Source organism: Eucyclogobius newberryi, unplaced genomic scaffold (assembly GCF_026437365.1).
Source record: "Eucyclogobius newberryi isolate DKJ021-1_F unplaced genomic scaffold, fEucNew1.0.hap1 SCAF_17, whole genome shotgun sequence".
Classification (NCBI taxonomy): domain Eukaryota; kingdom Metazoa; phylum Chordata; class Actinopteri; order Gobiiformes; family Gobiidae; genus Eucyclogobius; species Eucyclogobius newberryi.
Genome location: NW_027315801.1, coordinates 16,002,263 through 16,026,294, shown reverse-complemented (window position 1 = coordinate 16,026,294; position 24,032 = coordinate 16,002,263). Strand labels below are relative to the sequence as shown.

Genomic DNA, 24,032 nt, shown 5'->3' with positions numbered 1-24,032 from the left:
GTGTTTAATACAAGCTAATACATGTTTTCAGTGTTTAATAAATGCTAATACATGTTTTCAGTGTTTAATACATGCTAATACATGTGTTCAGTGTTTAATACATGCTTATACATGTTTTCAGTGTTTAATACATGTTTTCAGTGTTTAATACATTTTTTCAGTGTTTAATGCAGGCTAATACATGTTTTCAGTGTTTAATACATGCTAATACATGTTTTCAGTGTTTAATACATGTTTTCAGTGTTTAATACAGGCTAATACATGTTGTCAGTGTTTAATACATGCTAATACATGTTTTCAGTGTTTATTAAATGCTAATACATGTTTTCAGTGTTTCTTACAGGCTAAAACATGTTTTCAGTGTTTAATACATGTTTTCAGTGTTTAATACAGGCTAACACATGTTGTCAGTGTTTAATACATGCTAATACATGTTTTCAGTGTTTAATACAGGCTAACACATGTTTTCAGTGTTTAATACATGCTAATACATGTTGTCAGTGTTTAATACATGCTAATACATGTTTTCAGTGTTTAATACAGGCTCATACATGTTTTCAGTGTTTATTAAATGCTAATACATGTTTTCAGTGTTTCTTACAGGCTAAAACATGTTTTCAGTGTTTAATACATGCTAATACATGTGTTCAGTGTTTAATACATGCTAATACATGTTTTCAGTGTTTAATGCAGGCTAATACATGTTTTCAGTGGTTAATACATGCTAATACATGTTTCAGTGTTTAATACATGCTAATACATGTTTTCAGTGTTTAATACATGTTTTCAGTGTTTAATACAGGCTAATACATGTTTTCAGTGTTTAATACAGGCTCATATATGTTTTCAGTGTTTAATACAGGCCAATACATGTTTTCAGTGTTTATTACATGCTAATACATGTTTTCAGTGTTTAATACAGGCTAATACATGTTTTCAGTGTTTAATACATACATGTTTTCAGTGTTTAATACAGGCTAATACATGTTTTCAGTGTTTAATACAGGCTAATACATGTTTTTAGTGTTTAATACATGCTAATACATGTTTTCAGTGTTTATTACAGGCTCATACATGTTTTTAGTGTTTAATACATGCTAATACATGTTTTCAGTGTTTAATACATGCTCAATCATGTTTTCAGTGTTTAATACAGGCTAATACATGTTTTCAGTGTTTAATACATGCTAATACATGTGTTCAGTGTTTAATACATGCTAATACATGTTTTCAGTGTTTAATACATGTTTTCAGTCCATCCATCCATCCATTTTCTACCGCTTGTTCCCTTTCAATACATTTTTTCAGTGTTTAATGCAGGCTAATACATGTTTTCAGTGTTTAATACATGCTAATACATGTTTTCAGTGTTTAATACATGTTTTCAGTGTTTAATACAGGCTCATTCATGTTTTCAGTGTTTAATACAGGCTAATACATGTTTTCAGTGTTTAATACATGCTAATACATGTGTTCAGTGTTTAATACATGCTAATACATGTTTTCAGTGTTTAATACATGCTCATTCATGTTTTCAGTGTTTAATACAGGCTAATACATGTTTTCAGTGTTTAATACATGCTAATACATGTGTTCAGTGTTTAATACATGATAATACATGTTTTCAGTGTTTAATACATTTTTTCAGTGTTTAATGCAGGCTAATACATGTTGTCAGTGTTTAATACATGCTAATACATGTTTTCAGTGTTTAATACAGGCTCATACATGTTTTCAGTGTTTATTAAATGCTAATACATGTTTTCAGTGTTTCTTACAGGCTAAAACATGTTTTCAGTGTTTAATACAGGCTAATACATGTTTTCAGTGTTTAATACATGCTAATACATGTTTTCAGTGTTTAATACATGTTTTCAGTGTTTAATACAGGCTCATACATGTTTTCGGTGTTTATTACATGCTAATACATGTTTTCAGTGTTTAATACATGCTAATACATGTTTTCAGTGTTTAATACAGGTTCATACATGTTTTCAGTGTTTAATACATGCTAATACATGTTTTCAGTGTTTAATACATGCTCATAAATGTGTTCAGTGTTTAATACAGGCTAATACATGTTTTCAGTGTTTAATATATGCTCATATATGTTTTCAGTGTTTAATACATGCTGATACATGTTTTCAGTGTTTAATACATGCTAATACATGTTTTCAGTGTTTAATACATGCTAATACATGTTTTCAGTGTTTAATACAGGCTCATACATGTTTTCAGTGTTTAATACATGTTTTCAGTGTTTAATACAGGCCAATACATGTTTTCAGTGTTTAATACAGGCTAATAAATGTTTTCAGTGTTTAATACAGGCTAATACATGTTTTCAGTGTTTAATACATACATGTTTTCAGTGTTTAATACAGGCTAATACATGTTTTCAGTGTTTAATACAGGCTAATACATGTTTTTAGTGTTGAATACATGCTAATACATGTTTTCAGTGTTTATTACAGGCTCATACATGTTTTCAGTGTTTATTACAGACTCATATATGTTTTCAGTGTTTAATACATGCTAATACATGTTTTCAGTGTTTAATACAGGCTCAGACATTTTTTCAGAGCGAGAGAGAGAGAGAGAATATTTTTTCCTAAATGATACAAAACTTTCCCCTTTTGTTTATAACAACAAACTATACATAATACATGAGGGTGGGGTCACGTGACTGGAAATGACAGCCTTTGTTTTATTAACTTCCGCCCTCAGAGTCGCTGGTTTCCGGTGAGTGTTGTGAGTTCACTTGACTCCACACTGATGGACCATGTAATGGACGCAGCCACGTCTCACCGTCAGCCGCCAGAACCGGACCGACCGTGATCCCGCACGCTGCTTGCGCTGTGCCTGGTGTCCGCGCTCCTGTCCGCGCTCCTGTCCGCGCTCCTGTCCACGCTCCTTTCCACGCTCCTTTCCGCGCTGCGCAGGGACACCGCCGCTGCACACGCCTTTGTCCCACTTCCTCCGGATCCTGTTCCTGGTCCAACCTGAGACCGCGCAGACTGCACTGAGCCCAGGTAGAGCTCCTGCCGCGGCCCGGCTTACTGTCCCGGGACGTACCGGGCCTGAATCCCGGGTATGCTTTAATACACACTTACTTTTGCAGTTCAATTGCGCATGTCTGGGCAGAATTATGATTAGGATTTGAAAAGATAGGCGGGTTTGTTGACATATTTCCATGTGTGCGTTTGTCCCCTATACACTGTAAAGGGGACAAGAGACTGTCCCACAAACACAGTAATGTGACTGTAAAGAGGACAAGAGACTGTCCTACAAACGCTGTAGTGTGAATGGAAAGGGGACAAGAGACTGTCCTACAAACACTGTAGTGTGACTGTAAAGGGGACAATAGACTGTCCTACAAACACTGTAGTGTGGCTGTAAAGGGGACAACAGACTGTCCTACAAACACTGTAGTGTGGCTGTAAAGGGGACAACAGACTGTCCTACAAACACTGTAGTGTGGCTGTAAAGGGGACAACAGACTAGGGATGTCACAATATTAATATGATTTTTTCATTTAATATTATGAGGAGAAATATCACAATTTTACGATTAGTCACGATTAACAGCTAAAAGAAAGGAAACTTTATATTGTATTTTTTTATGTTTAATCTTGCAAATATTCCTGTGAGGAAAGTTTGGTTTTATAACAATTAACTTCCCTACTCTTTTTAATACAGCATATTCATTTAAAAATAAAATATAATTACCACAGATTGATTAAATAATATAAAAATATGCTTATTGGCCCCTCATTGTAATTCTTTTAAGCATTATATCATTTATTAGTTAGATGAGCTCTATGGTAACGCACGAGGGAGGGGCTTGAAACTTTGAGAGTCACTTCTGACTACAGATTTGTGAAGAATAAAAAGTGTTGATAGGTAAGATTACGCTGTGGAACTACCTGTGTCCTCCTCTCTCTCCTTGGAGCTTGTGCGTTTCGTGGCTCCAGCGGCGTCAGCGGTGCAGGGCCTCGCTCTGCCCTGTGTGAACTCATGAAGCAGCGACACTCACGTGTGCGGACGCTGCAGTGATGTGCACGCTCCGTGTCTAAAGGAGCAGTCGTTCAGCAGGTTTATCCAGTCAGACACGCTGAGCTCTGACCTCTGACTCACCCCCGCACGCCGCCGTGACTCGCGTTGAGCCTGGAGACATTTCTGCAGTTAACCACAGATTCCAAAAACCCCAGGAATAACCTATCATGGCCATAAATAATCGCAATGATTGAAAAAATTGTGACATCCCTACAAGAGACTGTCCCACAAACGCAGTAGTGTGACTGTGAAGAGGACAAGAGACTGTCCCACAAACGCAGTAGTGTGACTGTAAAGGGGACAAGAGACTGTCCCACAAATGCAGTAGTGTGACTGTAAAGGGGACAAGAGACTGTCCCACAAACACAGTAGTGTGACTGTAAAGGTGACATAAGGCGTCTCTGCAGGTGCTGCTGGGAGCTCTGATTGTATTGAGGGTGACAATGCTGTGATGGCCTAATTATCCCACTCCTCAAACCTTGTTCTCACCTCTGGTTGTCCTGGGGAGCCTCTGTGAACATGTCGGGGGGCCGGCCTGCATCCAGGCACCCGCTGTGGCGCCTGCTGGCCCCTCTGGGCAAAGACCCGGAGCGCCTGGTGCTGGCCAGCACTGAGAGCCTGTCGGGGGAGCAAGTGCTGAAGATCACCATGACAGAGTCCACTGTGATAGAGGCGGAGTCTGGGGTGTGGAACAGCAGCTCCATGGCCTACATGGGACTCTGGTACTTCTTCAGCTTCTGCACCCTCTTCCTCAACAAGTACATCCTGTCACTGCTGGAGGGGGAGCCAAGCATGCTGGGTAAGGCACGCCTGGGTCTGGGTCATGTAGGCTTCTGTGTTCTCTCGTGTACTCTGTGTACTCTGTGTTCTCTTGTGTACTCTGTGTTCTCTCTTGTACTCTGTGTTCTCTCGTGTACTCTGTGTTCTCTCGTGTACTCTGTGTTCTCTCATGTACTCTGTGTTCTCTCATGTACTCTGTGTTCTCATATACTATCGTGTGTGCTCCAGGGGCCGTGCAGATGCTGTCCACCACTGTGATTGGCTCTCTGAAGATGTGTGTGCCCTGCTGCCTGTACCAACACAAGCCTCGCTCCGAGTATCCCGCCAACTTTTTCATGATCATGCTCTTCATGGGACTCATGAGGTCAGGTCTATCCCGCCTCACCCTCTGTACTTTAATTTAAACCATCCTGAAGCTGCTGTGCTCTTTAAGTCACATAGTCACCCCTGATGAGCTGCAATCTGTACTGCACATGACCAGACATTTTACTCCAGTTTACAGAATACTAGTACTGGAATATATTTCCTCAAAAGCCGTATAAGCAAATGGTCGGAGTTAGCGTGTCCGACGGAGTTAGCGTGTCCGACGGAGTTAGCGTGTCCAACGGAGTTAGCGTGTCCGACGGAGTTGGCGTGTCCGGCGGAGTTGGCGTGTCCGGCGGAGTTGGCGTTGGCGTGTCTTGCGGAGTTGGCGTGTCCTGCGGAGTTGGCGTGTTCTGCAGAGTTGGCGTGTTCTGCGGAGTTGGCGTGTTCTGTGGAATTGGCGTGTTCTGCGGAGTTGGCGTGTCCTGCGGAGTTGGCGTTGGCGTGTTCTGCGGAGTTGGCGTGGAGCTGGCGTGTCCTGCGGAGTTGGCGTGGAGCTGGCGTTGGCGTGTCCTGCGGAGTTGGCGTGTCCTGCGGAGTTGGCGTGTCCTGCGGAGTTGGCGTTGGCGTGTCCTGCGGAGTTGGCGTTGGCGTGTTCTGCGGAGTTGGCGTGTTCTGCGGAGTTGGCGTGTCCTGCGGAGTTGGCGTGGAGTTGGCGTTGGCGTGTCCTGCGGAGTTGGCGTGTCCTGTGGAGTTGGCGTGTCCTGTGGAGTTGGCGTGTCCTGTGGCGTTGGTGTGGCGTTGGCGTGTCCTGTGGCGTTGGCGTGTCCTGTGGCGTTGGCGTGTCCTGTGGCGCTGGCGTGTCCTGCGGCGTTGGCGTGTCCTGCGGCGTTGGCGTGTCCTGTGGCGTTGGCGTGTCCTGTGGGGTTGGCGTGTCCTGTGGGGTTGGCGTTGGCGTGTCCTGTGGGGTTGGCGTGTCCTGTGGAGTTGGCGTGTCCTGTGGAGTTGGCGTGTCCTGTGGAGTTGGCGTGTCCCGTGGGGTTGGCGTGTCCCGTGGGGTTGGCGTGTCCCGTGGAGTTGGCGTGTCCCGTGGAGTTGGCGTGTCCCGTGGAGTTGGTGTGTCCCGTGGAGTTGGCGTGTCCCGTGGGGTTGGCGTGTCCCGTGGGGTTGGCGTGTCCCGTGGGGTTGGCGTGTCCCGTGGGGTTGGCGTGTCCCGTGGAGTTGGCGTGTCCTGTGGAGTTGGCGTTTCCTGTGGAGTTGGCGTTTCCTGTGGAGTTGGCGTGTCCTGTGGAGTTGGCGTGTCCTGTGGAGTTGGCGTTTCCTGTGGAGTTGGCGTTTCCTGTGGAGTTGGCGTGTCCTGTGGAGTTGGCGTGTCCTGTGGAGTTGCCGTTGAGTTGGCGTGTCCTGCGGCGTTGGCGTGTCCTGCGGCGTTGGCGTGTCCTGCGGAGTAGGCGTGTCCTGCGGAGTTGGCGTGTCCTGCGGAGTTGGCGTGTCCTGCGGAGTTGGCGTGTTCTGCGGAGTTGGCGTGTTCTGCGGAGTTAGCGTGTTCTCTGGAGTTGGCGTGTTCTCTGGAGTTGGCGTGTACTGTGGCCTTGGCTTGTCCTGTGGCCTTGGCGTGTTCTGTGGCGTTGGCGTGTTCTGTGGAGTTGGCGTGTTCTGTGGAGTTGGCGTGTTCTGTGGAGTTAGCGTGTTCTGTGTGCTGCAGGTTTGTGACAGTGGTCCTGGGGCTGGTCAGTCTGAAAAACGTGGCCGTGTCATTCTCCGAGACGGTCAAAAGCTCCGCCCCCATCTTCACCGTCATCATGTCCCGCCTCATTCTGGGCGAGTACACCGGTATGACACACACCACACACACACACATGCTGTTTGCAGGCTTGCACCCTGCTTTTGATTTAATTGTGGATTATTTTTTGGGGGGTGTCAAAATGTCACATTTTAGGAATCATTGTGAGGGGAAATATTGCACTTTTACAATTATTTATGATTATTGTCAATTAATTTAGAAACATTAGCAGACATAATGAAATAAATCAATTTTATTGCTGATCGAAGTAAGAGTCAGTAAAAAATGCAGTTTAATCAATTGTTTTAAATAGGCAACTGACACAAAAGTATTTGTACACATGGAACTCTTCCACATTTTGTCACGTCACGACCACAAAGTCTCAGCATTTTTTATGAAAGAGCAACACAAGCTGAAACACAATTGTGGAGGGGAAGGAGAATGGCAGGTTGAAAAAAGCTGAATCTGTAAATCCTGCAGATTCAGCTTTTTTCAACCCGTCGTTGTCAGAAGTTTCCTGATAATTACTGAAATTTTGACCGTTGACTGAAAGATTAAACAGTACAATCTTATCAAATCTAGTCTAGGTTTTAGAAGTATTTCCCTTGCTACATGCTAGGCTTTCAGTGACACTGCACGAATGGTAAAACGATAAAACTCAAAGCAAACGGTCCGAGTTGTCAAACAGTCTAAAGATAATCCCTGATAAACATGATTACCCAACACTGCCCTGCTCTGCTCAGAGCTGAGGGTTGTGTCAGTGCAAGATGTTATTACAGTATTCTGATTCACCTGAGTGACCGTACAGGCCATTGTGTGGTTGCTCTTTGTTTGCCTTTTACTACAGCCAAAGGTGTAGTAGTTACATTTGACCCAATTACTAATAACTAGTTATTTTGTTTTTGTATCAAATCAAACTTTTCTGTTCTATTTCAGTTGATTTGTGTAAAGCCCAAAATCACAGCAGCAGTTTCCTTGTTGGACTTTTCGAAATTGTTTACCAGTAAAAACAATGAGACGGTCATTAGTCAATAATAGAGAAGCAGATTAAGCAACGTTTGCAGGAGTTTAGCAAATGGATAACTGTCCCAGTCTGTCCCCAGTGTCAATTGTACTTAATGCATTAAATAGTCTCACTTCACAGAGCTCCATGTTGTTAAAATACGGCCTGTATTTCTAACTAATCTTTACAAGCATGAACAGAGCTTTAGCTACAAATAGAAACTTGTGTCTTAAAGAATTCTTAGTCCGTTTGATGGAACTTGGCGCTGCTGTTGCTTCACTTCTCTGCACATGCTCAGTTCAGCACAAGATTCCCACACAGGTTCATTCAGTATGGTTTGAGTTTGTCCTCAGAGCACATGTGCAGAGCTCTAAAAGAAGCTTCTGGTTCTAAAAGCTCATGTGGGAGAGTGGAACATGACAGACTGAGCCGCTGTGGGAGAAGAAGAACCAAGCTTCCTGCAGTACTGCTCAGTGGCCTGTACGCAGCTCGCCGTTTCAGCCCCTCCTCCAGGAAGCACTCTGTACCTCTAACACGCCCCCCGCCCCTGTGCCGTGACAGTTGGCCTATATAAAATAAGCCTTTATTTGTCCCACAATGGGGAAATTCCAGTGTAGCAACACAAAGTAGGTACAGAAGTAACCAACAAAGAATGGATAACTTAAAAAAATCTTAAAAAATCTTAATAAAAATAAATAAATAATAATAACAATAGTAACACTCTTATTTACAGCAGTTATATGGACAGAGAATATTGCACCAATATGATTGATCTTATGTCAAAGTGTTGCACATGAATATGACAGTATTGCACATGATTATGTCAGTATTGCACATGATTATGTCAGTGTTGCACATGATTATGTCAGTATTGCACATGATTATGTCAGTATTGCACATGGTTATGTCAGTATTGCACATGATTATGTCAGTATTGCACATGGTTATGTCAGTATTGCACATGGTTATGTCAGTATTGAACATGGTTATGTCAGTATTGAACATGGGTATGACGGTGTTTGTTGTAAAGTCTGACAGCAGCAGAAGGAAAGACCTGTGAAATGTCTCCTTTACACAGCGATGTTCATTTAGGCAGAGTTAGCTTCAAACGCTGCTTCTTTTGTTCCAACACTGCCGCTGACATGTGCCACTGTGTCATGCGGTAGCGGCGCCATAATACATCCATGAGCGGCGCACGCCTCGGCCCCTGTTTACACCACCATCGTCTCCACGCTAGGCTACGTCATGGGGTGGGCGGGGGAGGCAGAATGCTCTATGTGCTAGTTCAGTCATTTAGGCTCTTTTTATTGTCAGCCCTGTGTCACCACGCTGTTTCTCCCTGTGGTGTGTATATGTGCATGTGTGTGTGCGTGCGTGTGTGTGTGTGCGCGCGCACGAGCAGGTCTGTGGGTGAACCTGTCCCTGTTCCCCGTCATGGCGGGGCTGGCCCTCTGCACAGCCACAGAGCTCAGTTTCAACATGCTGGGCTTCTCCGCCGCACTCTCCACAAACATCATGGACTGGTAAGAACGCTCCTCTGCTGCTGTACTGCCAGCCTCCAGCAGGGCGAGCTCTAACGCTGCTCTTCACTCAAGTTTACAGAACGTGTTTTCCAAGAAACTGCTCAGTGGAGACACTTACAAGTTCAGGTGAGTTCAATGGATGATAAGCGGCCTGTTCACATCCACCCGCCCGTCCACGGGCGAAAACCATTTTTTAAAAGTTCTATTACATCATCACTTTATTTTCGTTGTCAATACCAGCAAGTTATACATAATTTTAAAGATTATTTTCTCAACAAAACGAATATGTCATTGATTGAATAATTGAATAATACGCCCCAAGAAGCAATTGCCAATAGTTTGTCATAAAGTCTCAACTTTTCATCAAAATGCGAATTATGACTCATCGACGTTCAAACCTTCAGCAAGTGGACTCGTTCTGTCTGTAATAATCCACAGAAAAACAATATCCACTTGTATTTTTCCTGAAGTTATTCGATTTCGAGATATTGTCAAGTAAACGAAGTTTTTTATTCACTTGAACGCTCGTCCGGCGCATTTCTCCGTCCATAACAAATTATCTGTTTGACTTATAAGATTGTGTTTGGCATCAATCTTTTCTTCAGACTGTTGGCTATAGAATGAGACCATCCACGAAGGTTTCTGTCCACGGGTTTGGTTTTTTTCAGCCTCCGCCAAAAAGAAAAGCGCCGCTTCCGACGCACACATCCATCTTTGTTTACATCCACATAGCGCGTGCTTAAGATGACGTAGAAGACTTTGATTGATATATTATTCTAGCCAATGAGCCAAGCTTTCAAACGGAAACAGAATCCTCTCTATTGTGCGTAAAGGCAGTCAAGAGCCAGATTTTTCGGCTGGAGGTGACTAGATTTTACGCATCACGTTTTCTGATTTTGTTAGCCTTTTGGACGCGCATTTTGTTAGATATATGTATTATACCAATAAAAAAAATTAAAATATATATTTTTATTTTGTTTCTCACCTCCAAATTCATGGGTAAAATCATATTTACACATTGTTTTTAGCAGTTATAATGGGTATTAGTGGCCTACAAAAAATCAAAATGTATGTTTTATGATCATAGAGGAGCTAAAATTGTAATAAAACAGTTTGTCACAGTTGGCACATATTTGGATCACACAATGAAGTATGTCTTGCTTAGGACCATTACAAATTTACAATATTCAGGCGAGACAAAAAAAAGGATGTTTTGTTTATGTTTGGGCCTCTGTAGTGTAAGTTCTGATAGTATTCATATGCACATCTGCAGAAACTAGAAGGCCTAAGCTTTCTAATGATGCATCACACTCACATGTGGAACTTTTAATAAGCAATGCCATTTGGGTCCAACCATTGTGCACAGGGCAAAATAGGCGGATGGTAACAGGATAGCCACAATCCACTTTTATTATCTTGGATCTATAACACATTTCACAGACAAAGCAGTTTCCAAAGTGCTGCACATGTTGAAATAAAACCAACTGGTTAACTGCAATTAATAAAACTACAATACAATGGAGTAATACACATAAACTAAATGAATAAAAGACACAACTCCTGAATCATGAGTGCTGAGCAGGTCCAGGCCGTCCCACAATGTGTACTGTGTTTTAGCCCGCCTGAACTGCAGTTCTACACCAGTGCGGCTGCGGTCGTCATGCTCATACCTGCCTGGGCCTTCCTCCTGGTGAGTCTCTACAATGAACTTGAGTTGGACTCAAATACACTTTTTTCTTGCTTTTTTGTCCCTGTCGTCTCTCAGATCAAGCATCCTCTTTGGTCCTCCTTAAGGGCTGTGTTTGGGTTAAGATAAGATAAGATATTCCTTTATTGTCCCACATGGGGAAATTTCATTGGTGCAACGCAGGTAGATACAGAGGTAGATACAGAAGAACAGATCACTTATAGGAAGTCTGAAAAAACACTTTCGGTAGAAGATCTCCTATAAATAAATAAAAACTCCCATAGACAAATAAATAAATACCATTGCATGTGATCCCGACAGTAATTGCACATGAATATGTGTCACGACAGCACATAGATTGCACATGAATTTCACAGTAATTGCACATGAATTCCAACAGCAATTGCACATACGACAGAATTGCACATCAGTATTAGGTTAGGTCAGTATTGCGCCGGGATAACGTGACGATCTCCGGGTAAGACGACAGTTCTCCGCAGTTTCATGAGTTACTCCTTTGTGTAAACGCGGTACGGCGCCGGCCGGGGGGCGGGGCCGGGGGGCGGGGCCAGAGCCGGGGGACTCAGAGCCAAGACACATCGCAACGACACGACGAAAACACTCAATCCAGCCGAATAAAGTCAAAACAAGTTAATTTAAAGCGATTCCAGTGCGTGTCCCGATCGTTCGTGAAGTTCCTCTTTCATATAAACGTGTATATAAACGTGTACCGACGACACGCCGTACTTTAGCGCGGCCGGAGGGCGCGGGGGGAGGGGCTGGTGGGCTCGCTCGGAGCTAGCTCACATCACAACAACACAACGAAAAACGCTCAAATCCAGCCGAAAAAAGTTCTAAACAGTTGAATTAAAAAATTATTCCAGCGCGTGTCCCTATCGTACAGTAAAATAGAAAAAATATACTAACTATATTTACAAAATATAGGAGATAAAGCACAATAAGTGTGAGAAAGAAGAGAGAGCGTTTACACCGGGCTGCCAGCTGTACCAGCGCCTTATGACGTCTCTCTAAGCACATATTTACTTCTACTGCAAAGTGTGTCCCAATCCAAATCACAATTTGACGGGGAAGAAGAAGAGGAAGCGTGACCTGGTCGGTGACGATATGAACAGCGGGGAGGACTCCCCTGGAGCCACTGATCCTGTGCAGCGTAGGGCGTCTTCTTGCTCGTCTATGGAGGGCTCTCTCAGTGAGGAGCAGGGCGGGGGGGTTGCAGATGTCGGGGATGTGAGTTCAGAGTGTAAGGTGTTCATAAAGCTCGCGCAGGATAATGCGTCCTTTTAAGGGGTGGGATCCGATGGCGTTGACAAGGAGCCTGACTGTAGCTGTGGGAGTGGTCAAGCATGCGAGTGTCCTTAGGGATGGCTCGCTGCTGGTCGTGTGCAAGGACGTGGCTCAGCAAAGGAAGGCGATTGAAGCTAAGTGTCTGGGGGGGAAGGACATTCTTGTGTCTGATGCTGTAAGAGGCACGGTCAGGGGAGTTATAGTAGGCGTCCCTACGACGACATCTGTGGATGACATAAAGGAGAATTTGACTGGAGCTAAGGTGGTGGATGCTAGGCGGTTGAAGATGACCCGGGATGGGGTAAGGTGTGACAGCCTGTCGATAATGATTAGATTTGAAGGTGGGATCCTGCCTCGTGTGGTGTGCGTTGGGTACATGCGCTATGGCGTACGCCCATATGTTCTGCCGCCCCTGCGTTGCTTCAAGTGCCAGCGCTTTGGGCATATTGCAGCGGTCTGTAGAGGGAAGCAGAAGTGTGGTAAATGTGCAGGAGACCACGAGTATGGGAAGTGTGACGACGGAGCAAAACTCAAGTGCTGTAACTGTGGGGGAGAGCATAGCTCTGCCTACGGGGGATGCGTGTTCAGCAAGAGGGCTGCTGAGGTGCAAAAAGTTAGAGCCTCTCAAGGCATATCCTACGCGGATGCGGTCAAGAAGGTGTCTGGTAGTCAGGTGACGGTGGATGCAGTGGGGGCTGCCAGTGCTGCTGGTGTCCTAGGCGACAGGGGAGGGGGCAGCGTTGCCCGCGGCCAGGGGGAGGTCCCCACTGGGATGCCTGTGAGTGTGGCTTCCACAGGCAGAGGCCCTGTGGGTGCGGAGGATGTACTGGTTGTGAAGAGGAAAGATTTCTTCCTCTTTATAGTGGAAGTGATTAACTGTACTGGGCAAACCAAGAAGAGATCCGAAAAGACTAAGATCATCGCTAAGGCTGCAGGGAAGTACTTTGGAGCTGGGGGCCCCGAGTGGACGGAGATAGAGGATGCGCTGCGGGAGGGCGCCCTGCCCCATTCTGGCAGTGGGAGTGGGGGGGCTCTCGATGCGCCGTCAGGTTCCGGGGGCTCATAATGGCGGTGGTTGTCTTGCAATGGAATGCGCGTAGTCTTCGTGCTAATGGCCAGGAATTTAAGCATTTTGTCTCTACCTTGTTGAACAAGCCTCACGTTATGTGCGTGCAGGAGACTTGGTTACGACCTAGGTGGGGTTTTGGGATACAAGGGTATGTGTGTGTTAGGAATGATAGGGAGCAGGGTAGAGGCGGAGGTGTGGCTGTGTTTGTCCGAGATGACCTAAATTACGTTGTTGTCAGTGTGAGTAAAGCGCCGGAGGCCCTGGCGGTGAGGGTCTGGCTGGGTGGTGAAGCTGTTACTGTGGTTAACCTTTATAATCCGTGTGGTGAGTTAACGTTAGAGTCCTTACATAGTATCGGTAAGGATGTTCGGGGAAAGGCCGTGTGGTGTGGGGATTTTAATGCGCATAGCGCTTTGTGGGGCGGTAGTGGTACCGATAGGTATGGGCAGGTGGTAGAGGGTTTTATCAATCAAAGGGAGTTGGTTTGTCTGAATGATGGGGGTGGGACCCGCTATGATATGGGGACCGGTGCGGAAAGTGCAATAGATCTTACACTTGTGTCCAAGGAGTTAGCTGGTGTTTGTAGTTGGGAGGTTCTTGGTAATCTTTCTTTTAGTAGCGATCACTATCTAGTCCGCACCGTGATTGGCTTTGGGAGCTGTGTGGTCAGGGGGACGAGGATCCAGAGGTGGCAGTTGGCAAGGACGAACTGGGGGGCTTTCCTGAGGAAAGCTGATGATGGTTCTAGGGTTCTGCAGGAAGGAGGATTGACTCAGCTGGATGATCTCAATAGTGCAATTGTCTCGCTCATCACGCAGTCAGCGGTAGGCACGATTCCTAAGAGTGGTGGTAGTGGACATAGGAAGCGGGTGCCGTGGTGGACTGAAGCATGTGGTCATGCTGTTAGGGCGAGAAATGCGGCGTTTCGCCGGCTAAGGGTTGCCCACACTGAGGGTGCCCTCATTGACTACAAGAGGGCCCGCGCTGTTGTGCGGAAAACTGTGAGAACGGCCAAGAGTGCCTATTGGAGGCGGTATTGTTCCAAAATTGGGAGAGAGACGCGTCTCGGGGATGTTTGGGGGATGATTAAGCGGATGCATGGGGTTGAGCGCCGTCATGGGACCCCGGTCCTAATACTGAATGGTGTTGAAGCAGTCAGCGACGTTGACAAAGCTGAACTGTTGGCCAGCACCTTTGTGTCGGTGCACAGCTCTGACAATCTCTCACCTGCGGAAAGGCACTACAGGGAGAGTACTTTGGCCCAGAATTCTGAGCTGATTGGGCACCAGCCTTCGACTCAAGATGACCTTGACCTTCCGTTTAGTTTGTTTGAGCTAAGGAGAGCACTTTCTAAGGCGAAACAGACAGCCCCGGGTAAAGATGAGGTGTGCTATGACATGCTCTCTCATTTGACTGATGACACGCTTGGGCTAGTCCTGGGTCTTTTCAACCGTGTTTGGGATTCAGGTTGTGTTCCATCTGCGTGGAAACAGTCTACGGTGGTGCCGGTTCTGAAGCCGGGTAGGCCAGCGTCTGACCCTTCAAGTTATAGACCGATTGCCTTGACGTCGCAGCTCGGGAAAACGATGGAGCGCATGGTTACCGAGCGGTTGGATTACTTCTTGGAGAGTCAGGGTTTGCTTCCCGCGCACCAGAGTGGTTTCCGTAGGGGCAAGAACACCATGGATTCCGTGTTGTGTTTGGAATCTGATATCCAGCTGGCCAGGGCTCAGAAAGAAAAGGTTATTGCGGTGCTCTTTGATGTGGAGAAGGCGTACGATATGGTTTGGAAGGATGGGCTCCTCATTAAGCTGCGGAAGTGTGGTGTGAAGGGTAAACTGTTTAACTGGGTCCGGAGCTTTCTGTCTGGCCGGCGTATCCAAACCAGAGTGGGCGCTGCTTGCTCTGGGGTCTATGGGGTGGAGAATGGGATCCCGCAGGGGAGTGTGTGTAGCCCTATCTTGTTCAATGTTATGATTAAGGACATCTTTGACGACGTGGATGGGTCTGTTGGGAGGAGCCTTTATGCTGACGATGGCGCTCTATGGGTGAGAGGGAGGAATCTCCGGTTTTACGAGGCGAAACTGCAAAGGGCAATACAGCAGGTGGAGCAGTGGACCCTGAAGTGGGGGTTTGAACTGTCCGTACGGAAGTCTCAAGTGATCTGTTTCTTCAATGGGCATAGGGACATCTCCCTTCGACTGCATGGGCAGGTGCTCGAACAGGTCAGGGAGGTGAGGTTCTTGGGGGTCACCTTTGACGAGAGGCTTAGTTGGCGTCGGCACATTGATGAGGTCAGTGGTAAATGCAAAAGGGTGAATAACTTGCTTCGTTGTCTATCCGGCCAGGACTGGGGGGCCAGCAGAAGGTCGCTCCTGGGTATTTATCGGGCCGTCATGAGGGCGGCTATTGATTATGGCTGTATAGCCTACATGTCTGCGGCTGAGACTAACTTAAAGAAGCTTGATGTGGAGCAAGCCCAGGCCTTGCGCATCTGCTGTAGGGCTTTTAGGACCTCCCCTGTCTCGGCGCTGCAGGTTGAGTTGGGGGAATTGCCGTTACGGCTCCGGAGGCTAGAACTTCTGTTGGCTTACTGGGTGAATGTGCAAGGTCATACGAGCTCTCACCCGGTGAGGGACTTTCTCAGGGTTGATGGGGGGCAGAGTGAGGCTGGCGGTATGGTTTTCAGCCAGGTAGGAAATGCGAAGGCGCGGCTTGCGGGGGTTGGTGATCTGCGTGTGAGCCCGTCGGTGGCTTTGTCTGCTATAGCTCCGTGGAAGTTTGTCCCGGCTCCTGTTGATGTTAGCTTGCACGGCAAGCTTAGAGGAGTCGCTGGGAGGGCACCGCAGTTTGCCGTTCAAGCGCTCATCGATAAGCACTCAGGTGATGTGTTTATTTATACCGACGGGTCTAGGGATCCTGAGAGTGGGCGTACTGGCGCCGCTTATTTTGTGCCTGACCTGGGGCTAGCGGTCAAGAAGAGGTTGACAGATCGCCTTTCTGTTTTCACGTCGGAACTTATAGCGATACGGTTGGCGTTGGAATGGGCGGAATCTGCTTTGCAGTGTTGCGGCATTGTGGTGGCCTCTGACAGCCTTTCTGCATTGCAAAGCATTAAATCTGGGAAATCGGATTGCAGACAGAATGTGTTGAATGGCATCTTCTGTCTGATGCTCTCCCTGTCCAGGAAGGATGTGAGGGTTTCCTTCATTTGGGTCCCTGCGCATGTGGGGGTGGATGGTAACGAAATGGCTGATGCACTGGCTAAACGTTCCCTTCGGCGGCCATCAATTGATGTGGCGGTTGAGTTGGGCAAGTCTGAAATCAAGCCCGTTATCAAGAGTCATGTGGTCGGCCTTTGGCAGGAATTTTGGAGCCACTGTGTTACTGGACGGCATCTCTATCACATACAGGGTAGTGTGGGTCCTTGCGGGTCTATGGGCAGGAACGCGTGGGAGGAAAGGGCCTTCGCCCGCATGAGGATTGGCCATACTGGACTCAATTGGTCACTGAGTAGGATAGGCAAACATCCGACCGGTCTGTGTGGTCACTGTCGGGTGCCAGAGACTGTCGAGCATGTGCTGATTTGCTGTGAGGCTTATGATAGGGAAAGGGCCGGGTTGGCCTTGTGGTTTCGGAATAATGGGCGGGAGTTCAATCTGCGGAACGTTCTGGCGATCCAGTCACAGGGTTTGTGTCAGGCTGTGGTTGCTTACTTATGTAGCACAGGGCTGGGTAAACGTTTATAGAGGTGGGGGGTGTTGGAGACTGAGCCGAGGATGAGGAGCAAGAGGATGTTCTAACGCGCTTGGACTTCATGGGCCTAGAAACGCCAAAGTGATGGAAGAAGGACTTCTAAAGGATAAAACGACAAAGACGTCCCATGACCTCATGGGCTTTGTAAAACAACAAAGACGTCCCATGATCTCATGGGCTTTGTACTTCCAAAGCACCGAACGTCAAAGAGGGCGAGGAAGGTGAAGAAGAGTCTCCCTGGAATAAAGCCGGTTGGTCTCTGACACAACAACTATTCTAGTCACAAAAACACATCATGACCTCATGGGCTTTGTAACGCCAAAGCAATGGGAGGAGTACTTTTACGGACTACGACAGAGTCTGAGGACTACGAAACGTCTGAGGAATAAAGTCTGGTGGTAATGCAACACTCGGATGCCAACCGCCATAAAACAACAACAACAACAACAACAACAATTGTTAAATCGCAAAGGCAGCAGTTTTTCAGATCATAGTATTTATTTATTTTTTCAATTAAAAAAATTAGCAAATCAAAGCGATGAGAGCGATTAATGAGGTGTGTTGTGAGAGTGAATGTGGGACAATGGTTAAAATCCGGTGTGTTATGTGTATTCATTAACGTCCTGAACACAAGTCACGGCAGTCGAATCAATCAATGGTCCAAAGTCTGTCAAATTTGTCAATTTCCAAATTAAGTCTGTGAGTTTTTACATTTTGTCCTTTATTGTAGGTGTGGTTTGTGTCATCCATTTTTTTCATGGATTTTCCCCTGCTGCCAGGGGGATGGGCCAAAGAGCTCCACTGACTGTGTCCATGGCAGGAGCTCTTTGATCCCTGCTGACCGATGCGGTGCTTGAGCACTGAATGAATCCTTCGCACATGCGCAAGATTATTCAGTGCTTAAGCACTGCCTCTGGTGGTTAGGGACGGTGTCTCCTGCTAACGCTGTAGTTTAGACCTTTCCAAACACTTCTGAAATGCATGGGATTCTTGGATAGGATATTGGTTTGGCAGTTCAGATTTCAGGCTTCTCTCATGTTACTGATGCACACAGAGAACTCCCAGAGCCCACAACTCACTGACACCAAGCGTCATGCTGTCACTGACGGAGGAGAGAGGAGCCAAGGCAAGGCATTGTGGTGCACATTTAACCAGAAAAAGAGAATTGAAGAATTGAATTTTCATTGAAACTGAAGTGTCAGTCTTAACTTAAGATACTTGAAGGACAGGAATAGGAAGGTCCACACTGGTCCTAGTGTTGACCTCATGACATGGCTCTCAAAGGTGAAGGAAGAGGAGCAGGAAGGAGGGATCTATTCATTTACTTAATCCAATGTGTTTGTCCGTTTGTCCCACATGAGCTTTGTGATTGGTCCTGTGGTGTGTGTGCAGGACGTCCCAAAGAAGAACCGGACCCTTTACCTGAGCCAGGACGTGCTGCTGCTGCTGATGTTTGATGGAGCGCTGTTCCACCTGCAGAGTGTGACGGCCTACGCTCTCATGGGACGCATCTCCCCCGTCACCTTCAGGTTCTACTGGTCTATTACTTTTTTCTAGTGTAAATGCAGATGGGTCTGGAATCGGACCATTGGGGGCGTCAAAAACTCTCCAGCATTAACCGGTCCAACCACCGCCGCTAATATGTATCAAGTGTCTCTCAAATGCGGAAGACTTTGCGTCACGTGTCTCTCAAATGCAGAAGACTTTGTGTCACGTGTCTCTCAAATGCAGAAGACTTTGTGTCACGTGTCTCTCAAATGCAGAAGACTTTGTGTCACGTGTCTCTCAAATGCGGAAGACTTTGTGTCACGTGTCTCTCAAATGCGGAAGACTTTGTGTCACGTGTCTCTCAAATGCGGAAGACTTTGTGTCACGTGTCTCTCAAATGCGGAAGACTTTGCGTCACGTGTCCTGGCCTCCCCTCTGTCTCCCCCTGACCAGGGGCGGGCAATATTTACAAAAATTTGTATCTCAATATTTTTTGTGTGATTGTGTGATATTCAGGCTATGTTCACAAAACATCCAAATATAAATGTAAATTGTATTGCCGTAAGTATTACCATATTTTCTGGACTATAAATCGCTCTGGAGTATAAGTTGCACAAGTAAAAAAAATGCATAATAGAGAAGAAAAAAACATCACTGGAGTACAAGTCGCATTTTTTGGGGAAATTTATTTTATGAAATCCAAGACCAAGAACAGACATTTCATCTTGAAATGCAGTTTAAAATAATAACAGATGAGAGAACATGGTGAATAGGTGTACGTATGCTAACGCTAACACCTTCAGCTACATGACGCACAGACAAAACTGTGGTAAGTGTCTGGTATGTTAACGTAACATATTAACAGTTATTCAGATAACTATAGCATAAAGAACATGCTAACAAGTTTACCAAAGCATCAGTATTACCCCAAATCACTAAATCCACTGAATTCTTTCTTAGTGGAAGTAGATGAATGAGTTAATTATTATTAACTCATTCACATAAGTCGCACCCCGGCCAAACTATGAAAAAAGGTGTGGTACTCAAAAACATGACTAAATGATCAAATCAACCACAAAAGTGCTGAAATATCAATTATATCTTTGTTTGGGATATTGCTCCAAACGCTTCTTATACAGGTTTAATTCTAACTGATGAAGGAGCCAGATTTGGTTGGGGTTATTTTAGGTCACTGATGTTGGGCTCTAACTGGCCTATATTTGGTTTGGCCACAAGGGGGCGGGCTGGAGGTGACGTGGCAGTGCTGTTTGGGCCTCAGTGTTTACCATATGAAGTCTGACACTATCACACACATCATATCCTCACAAAACACCAGAGAAACCATCCTAACTGTTTGTATCCCATTTTGTCAAAAGCGGCTCCTTTTGCCAACTCCTGAGTAGAGGTGGGATATATGAGAAAAATGTATAATATAGCAATTGCTTTGGAGGTATGCTAAATTAAAATATCATGGTTGTGTGTTATTGAATGTCTTTGGACCTGTCATACTCTCCTGACCCGTCCTGTCTGTCCCTCTGGCCGTCCTCAGCGTGGCCAGCACAGTGAAGCACGCCCTGTCCGTGTGGCTCAGCGTCATCGTCTTCAGTAACCACGTGACTGTGCTCAGCGCCGTGGGCACCATCTTCGTCTTCATCGGGGTCTTCCTCTACAACAAGGCCCGGCAGTTCCAGAGGGCGGCGCTGCAGGCTGCGGCCCAGCAGGACGCCACCGCAGTGCCACAGAGGGAGCCGAGGCAGGACGCCCTGAACACGCCCTGAACACACCCTGAACACGCCGCCTTCACCACACACTGTCTCGCACCTTATTCTGCCCCGCCCCCTTTTCCAGCTCTCATCCAGAAGTCATTTTCAATCTGGAGGTACTGTTCTGTGACCTGCTCATGCGCACCTTATTCTGCCCCGCCCCCTTTTCCAGCTCTCATCCAGAAGTCATTTTCAATCTGGAGGTACTGTTCTGTGACCTGCTCATGCCCGATTGATGTGCATTACTCTGATTTGAGTTGCACAGGTCGACTACAGTGAAACAAGCAGTTAAATCCAGTTGAGAAAAAAGTGCTTCACCTTTGGCTCCGCCCAAACCACATTGCTGTCCTGTGATTGGGCCAGTGTCTGGTTCAGGCCCAATCACAACAGAGGGAGCTGGACCAGTAAAGTAGACTTTATTCTATTGTTCTGCTCTAAAGGGAAGAGTTCATCTGAAACTGCCTTTTTCCACCTCTTAAGCGCGTTCAGACAGAGGCGTTTCAATTCACAGGGCACCCAGGGTGTCCAGCGCACATGTGCACCCAGGGCGTCCAGCGCACATGTGCACCCAGGGCGTCCAGCGCACATGTGCACCCAGGGCGTCCAGCGCACATGTGCACCCAGGGCGACACATGCCCACACATGCTTCAGAGGTGAGCAGAGTTTAGTGCCTCAAGACCTGCATCTGGATCATATTTTATCGGTGCAGGGTTTGTTTTGGTCCTTCAGGATAATGAAGTGCGTAGGTACGTCACTGGACGTAATCTCCAATGAGCTGACGCTCATACGCCCCTGATGATTCGCAATTAGTATTTTTTTAAATCTTGATTTCAAATACAGCGTCTCTATGACGGCCATTGAAACCTGTTCTTCCTCATGAACAAAGATACAAAGTGATAGTTTTGTTCATTTGACCCTCCAGTTATGTTGGTGATTTTACCGTCCTTTCATGTTTTGTGTGATACTTGAAAGACCTTTTAAAGGCACATATCTGAAAATATGTTTTAAATATTTGTTCTGCCAGGAAATTATAATTATTTTTTATAATCAATTTTGCAATATTCTCTCTCAACCTTATACTTTATGAGCAAAACACATGTTTATGAACAAACAAAAGTATAAAAACATGAACAAGCGATTGACTCGATATAGTCAATGTGGAGTGGAGCACTAGGGGCAGTAGAGAACTAACACAGGCTTTGAACAGACCTCTTCTGGAGGAGCTGCAGACGGGACCCTGATGATGTGAGTCCAAATGCAGCTGTTGCACTGACGAGACACGGGCTCGGGTTGTTTTATTCCACAGTTTTGTGCTGTTCAGTCTGGTAATGGTCCGCTGAGAGCGCATTCCAGCTCAAATGTTCTCACCAAAGTCTGACAACATGTCCGCGAGATATGACTGACATTGTTGTGCAAAAGTAGAATATTGAGTGCAAAGACCATTTAAGCGTTTTAAACTAAAACATTCTAAATTCCCAAATGAATGCAAAGGTTTCAGTGGAACATAATGTGATTGAGGGAAAGTTCAGACACACGCGAGTGTCATCAGAGCTGCTTTAAACACACAGGAACTTGTTTCGATGATTCGGTGTGACATAAATATGTTTGATCAAGAGATATGTTGCGTCCTCACCACAAATTATACTTTTTTTTGTCAAGCTCCAGTACAGTTTTTGTCGAGAAAATAGTATTAATATTTAATCATTTGCAATAGTCAAGAAAACAAATCTGCAACTATTACAAATAATTAACATTATGATCCCCGACTCCAAAAGGGAACAAGCGGTAGAAAATGGATGGATGGATCTGATCTCACATAATGACAGTGGATCAGAAAGCGGACCTTCATCAGCCTCAGCTTCCTCTCATTGATCTCTTTCATCATCATCTTCATCAGCTGTAGGTGAAGCTAACTGGAGGCACTGCTCTGTCTGAAGCTCTGTTCTCCAGTGACTTTAATCTGAACAATCCGACCAGAAACAAGTGCCTTTAAGTCCTTTGGTCACAATAAAAACAAAAAGCCACAGGCTAGCATTAGCATTAGCATTTTTTGGCTTTTTGCAAATGTGTGCATTGTGTCTCCATGGTAACGGTAATCCATAGGAATACACACAGCTCGGGCCCAGCGTGAGGGCACTGCAAGGTATCGATGTGCTACATTTTAGGACTTTCATTAAATCAACTATATTTTATTTTGAATTGTTAATTGCTACAGAAACGGTCCTAATTTGTTCTCATTGTGAAACTCACGTTTTGGCTTTAAGATGTAGTGAAAACAGCACAAGTGAAGCTGGGAGTCCACAATCTGTCCCATACTGAGGACACGAGCACAGAACACCTGAAAGTCACAACACAAACTGTAATCAAACCACTTTTACATCATGTAAATGCTTTTGTAATTTGTGAATAAATCAATATTTCAATAGTTTCCATTTTGAAAACGTTTGCTTTATTCTTCAGACATGTTTATCCTTGTGATCTGCTCTTTTACTGCACTTTGAATTCTTTCTTTTTTGCTAAAATAAGTGAATTGACTTCAGTTCTGACCAAAAATACAAATGTGTGAGCTGAAATGTTTGAACTATAATCAAGGTCTGTAGTTTTTGTGTAGAAGCAGTTTGTCGTTTGTAATGGAGTATTTTCCTTACTATAGTTTTACAGAAAGAGGAGTAAACAGGCCACGTGGAGCAACGGTGTAAATCCTGTAGAAATGAACAATACGACATTTCAAAATGATTTGTAGAAAGATGTCAAACTAAGTAATATAAATATCTCACAGTAGAAATAAAATGACATTAATGTGAAAAACTGCAAATAGTGGAGTTGGACCAGTAACATTAACCGAAATATATTTATATTAGTCCAAGGTCTCAACATTATCATGGACTGTTACAATAATATCACAGTAAAAGCTCAGTGTTTTATTACAGCAGCAGCTCAAACATGGTACTACACAGACCATGATCCTTTGCTCCATTTCACAGGAGACAACATAACTTCTATAAGTTCATTCTGTGGAGTATGACAGTATTGACTGAAGTCTTATCACACAAAGTCTTATCAAAGCATTTTAAAGGATAAAGTATCATTTCTACAGTGGTGTTTGCACCGTGAGATTTGCATCGGACAGTTATGGTGTAGAACAATCCTGCATATATTAGACTTTGGTTACATACATGGAGTACACAGTTAATACTAATATAGTAATTACAGACAGTGTGCACAAAAGAACCCACAAGTTTATCTATTACAATGAAATTATATTGGGTGTTAAAAGTACATGAATGTGTAGAAGTATTTCGACCAGGGTTTCCTGTAAATAAGAGTGTTCTATTTTGTTTTTATTCTGTTTACTTACCTGCTAATTGTATTACCTAGTCTTGTGCTAGCTATTTTTACTTTATTTTATTTTATTCTATTATCATTATTTTATTATTATCTTATTTTTTATCTTTTTATTTTTTATTTATCTATTTTATTTTATTTCCCCCCTCCATTCCCTATTAAGATAGGTGAG

The 24,032-nt window shown here is 45.1% G+C and overlaps 1 protein-coding gene across 1 annotated transcript; it reads left to right on the top strand.

The window, feature by feature from the left end:
- The first annotated feature begins 4,464 nt into the window (after positions 1–4,464).
- LOC140362999 (solute carrier family 35 member E2A-like) lies at positions 4,465–22,947 on the top strand. The gene is made up of 8 exons (XM_072449303.1): positions 4,465–4,854; positions 5,064–5,199; positions 6,844–6,971; positions 9,327–9,447; positions 9,520–9,573; positions 11,065–11,137; positions 18,657–18,793; positions 20,302–22,947. The coding sequence occupies exons 1-8, from the start codon at positions 4,575–4,577 to the stop codon at positions 20,528–20,530; spliced, it is 1,158 nt and encodes a 385-aa protein (XP_072305404.1). The 5' UTR covers positions 4,465–4,574; the 3' UTR covers positions 20,531–22,947.
- The last annotated feature ends 1,085 nt before the right edge of the window (positions 22,948–24,032 follow it).